Below are 3,270 nucleotides of genomic sequence, written 5' to 3'. Positions count from 1 at the left end.
ATTTCCCCACTGTGGGATCAATAAAGTTTTATCTTATCTTATCTAAACTGTAGCAAACATAAGCTGTGTTTCCACCAATGTTTTTATGCACATTTTGAAGTATTGTTTTAGAAAAGATTGACAGAAAGAAAAAAAGTCCTCAATTTCGCAATTTAGTTTGCAAATTTGAGATTGAATTGAATTTAAACTATTTCCTGTTTATGCATAATGTCAACATCTGATGTAATTATGCTTTGCATAGCCTGGTTGATTCACTGCAAACTTGCCTGATTTGAATTTCTTTTTTCTTTTCATTTTTTTGCAACATTATAAAAGTTTGCTCTGAATACACATCACAGTTGGATAGAAACATGTCTAATTAAAGCTGCAACAAGGTGCTGACCCTCAGGACAATTTCTCTGAAACTTCCTCATGTGAAGCTGCTCAGACTGCTGTCTGCTGCAGGTAAGATATTGACTCACTTCCTGAAGTTGTTTCTTGCAGAAGGATGTTCATACTCACGTCATGATGAGAGTCTCCTCCCCCGGCTCCCCCAGGACCCCGTCCACAAACAGCGGCGTGTTGGTGAAGCTGTACTGGTTCCACTGCCGTCCTTTGTCAAAGCTCAGCCTGAGAACACAAACAGCAGCTTCATCCAGGGAGCCCACCTTAATCCCCCCACCCACCCCACCCTGCCTGTGTGCACAAGCTAATGACCCCGAGAGCCATCTAASAACTTTATTTCATATTCCCTTCAGGGCTCAGGGACCCTGCTCAGTGAACGCCAATCAGCGAGACTCATTACGACTTCAAACACAGGAAGGAGAAATCCAATGACAGTTGTAGAAGCAGTCATTTTCTACGGCTGCTTGCTTCTTTAACCAGAATCATATCATTTCCCGCTTTGAAGGCAAACTCATTTGCTTTTGTTTGACTAACTTAAGAGTCGCAGCTTCCACTGAGGGAATTAGTCACGCTGTGACAAATGGCTTCTGTCTGGTAATGACTCACCACAGGTGTCGGATGGGAAGCGGAGTGTGTCTTATTGCCACCAAGGCTCCACCTTGGTCCAGATAAAGCACAGCGTACTCCTCATCAAAGATCTGTGGGGGGAGAGAGAGATGGGAAACTCACCAAAGTGTTGTGTTTTTTTTAACATTTCTGCACACATCAAGCTGCTTTCATTCCAAGCTGCTAAACCAAAGAAGCATTAAGCTTTTCTCCATAAAGCCTCAAAGTCATGACTTCACTGCATAAAAACACCCCTGATGATCCAGACTGTGATTTGAGCTTAAAATCTAATTAAACTTGATTTCACATAACAGCATGCTCAGAGTTTACATTTCAGCCCTCGTGTGTCCCATCAGCTTGTAAATAATGAGAATTCATTGCTGTGTTTAATTAGAAACAAGCCTCGTGAACAGAGGACTGATGGATTTCAGGGTTTCACTTTAAGAGAGGCGCACAGACGAAACCAGAAACTCAATTAAATAGCAATTTTCTGTTAGAGAATTGTTTTCAGGACAAAACAGTTTGAAGTAACATTTAAATTAAACCGGTGTTTTTCCTCAGCTCAAAACCAGGATTTAAATTCTGTCATTTGGATGCACAAGGTGAGAGTTTGTGCTTTAAAGCCACTCTGTGTTTAACTGTATGCAAACTGTTTCCTGACGCTGAATAATTCACAGTTTAGGTTTCTTTCAGGCTTTGACCTCAGCTAATGTATTCATATGATCARCTCTGCAGAGGCATGAAGAAGAGGGTGTTGTGTTTGAGGAAGAGTCAGTTCTACATGATGAGAGGCTGCATCTTTTCTTTTTAAAGAGCCATCAAATAAAAGTTAAGCAGCTGCAGATTTTCTGTGTTTATTCTTTGATAAATGTTTTTTTATTCTWATCAACAAATTGAATTATCTTCTTAATGTCAGCACAGTTAACATTAATCCATCTTTATTCAGGCCYGGTGTATTTATCATCACTGCGATTGTGTTTTTTGGTTCTCTGTGGGTTGTCRAATCAAATCAACTCTTTTTATTGTTCCATGTGGGATTTATTTTTAAGTAGTGCAGCACTGYGGGGCAGAACATTGTGTAACAACTAAAAATAACACCAGGAACATGTATAACAGTTAATTATTGCAACAATACTAAATGCTTGTGTAGATAGAAACTCAAAAGGAGAAAAATAGCTGCTAATTTTCTTTTATTTTGTAGGGGTTCRGGGAACGGATGGGTCGCAGAAATACACAGTTGCTTTTTAAAATGTTTTTGTTTCCTGATTTGACTGAAGGCAAACTTCCTGGAACAGAGACTTTGGGATGCTCTTCCAAGTAGATTTAATCAACTTKTATTTGTGCGAGGCTGATGTTTTGGACATCTAAAAGCTACAGAAATAACCCACGACTGTAGTGAGCATTATGAAAACAGACAACTTATTTTAGTTTAATAGTTTGATTTATTGGAATCATCCATTCATTGTTTCCATCCATGTTTCCTGCCATGGTGGAGCTGAAGTCTTTAAGTAACCCAACATACAGGTTTGATAAGAAAAAAGGGTTTATTTAATGTTTTTGTGACGACTGAGTCAAACTAACCTCCCTGGTTCTTCTTTCTTAGAAAGATTCTTTCAAAGGTAGCAGCTTTGTGTGGACRGGGTCTGAGTCCCACCCTCCCTGATACTGGGTCATCAAACACTAATCCTGTTAATCTGCTGTCAACACTGACRCTGCTGCTGGCTCAGCCTGGACACTTCCTGTCCTTCAGCTCGCTCCAGAGTCAATGACAGCGAAAAGTTTCTAACTTTACTTCCTGCTCCTCAGACAGCTTCATGTAGCTCCTGAATGGACCGCTGGTTCTGTGGAGCCACACAAACTTGGCTCAGGAGTCACTTCCTGTCTCTTTCACCTCTGGGTCCACAGTAGTTCACAGTGGTGGGCACCAGTCCGCTAAAGTGCAAATCCGCTAATTGCAGACATAAATATTACATTTGTGCTTTAGCACTCTTACTAATTTTTATAATTCATTAGCAGATTTACGCTTTCTAAAATTAAAATGCAGTACCACTTATAACTAATTATCTACCAGTCATCATTATCTTGAAAAGCAGAAGGTATGACTGTCAACGAATCACAACACGTGATCCATCCAACAGCACCCCTCCCAGATAAACACACTTATTGTGAAGTTTGCTTTGGGTCACGGTTCTGATTTCCCACAATGGGGCGGCTGTGGTGTAGTGGTAGAGCAGCCAGCTTGGGACCCAAAAGTCTTAGGTTCGACTCCCCGCCATACCC

The 3,270-nt window shown here is 40.6% G+C and overlaps 1 protein-coding gene across 1 annotated transcript in view; it reads right to left on the bottom strand.

The window, feature by feature from the left end:
- The window catches only part of LOC106524471 (VPS10 domain-containing receptor SorCS1), a gene marked incomplete at its 5' end in the record, with an annotated part of 97,122 nt that overhangs the window by 42,800 nt on the left and 51,052 nt on the right, over positions 1 to 3,270 (bottom strand). Inside the window, 2 exon segments of the mRNA XM_014018281.1 lie at positions 502 to 609; positions 991 to 1,082. Coding sequence (XP_013873735.1) covers positions 502 to 609; positions 991 to 1,082 — 200 coding nt within the window.

Source organism: Austrofundulus limnaeus, unplaced genomic scaffold (assembly GCF_001266775.1).
Source record: "Austrofundulus limnaeus strain Quisiro unplaced genomic scaffold, Austrofundulus_limnaeus-1.0 Scaffold189, whole genome shotgun sequence".
Taxonomy (NCBI): Eukaryota; Metazoa; Chordata; class Actinopteri; order Cyprinodontiformes; family Rivulidae; genus Austrofundulus; species Austrofundulus limnaeus.
The sequence above is the reverse complement of the archived record's forward strand: the minus strand, read 5'-3'. Positions and strand labels throughout refer to the sequence as shown.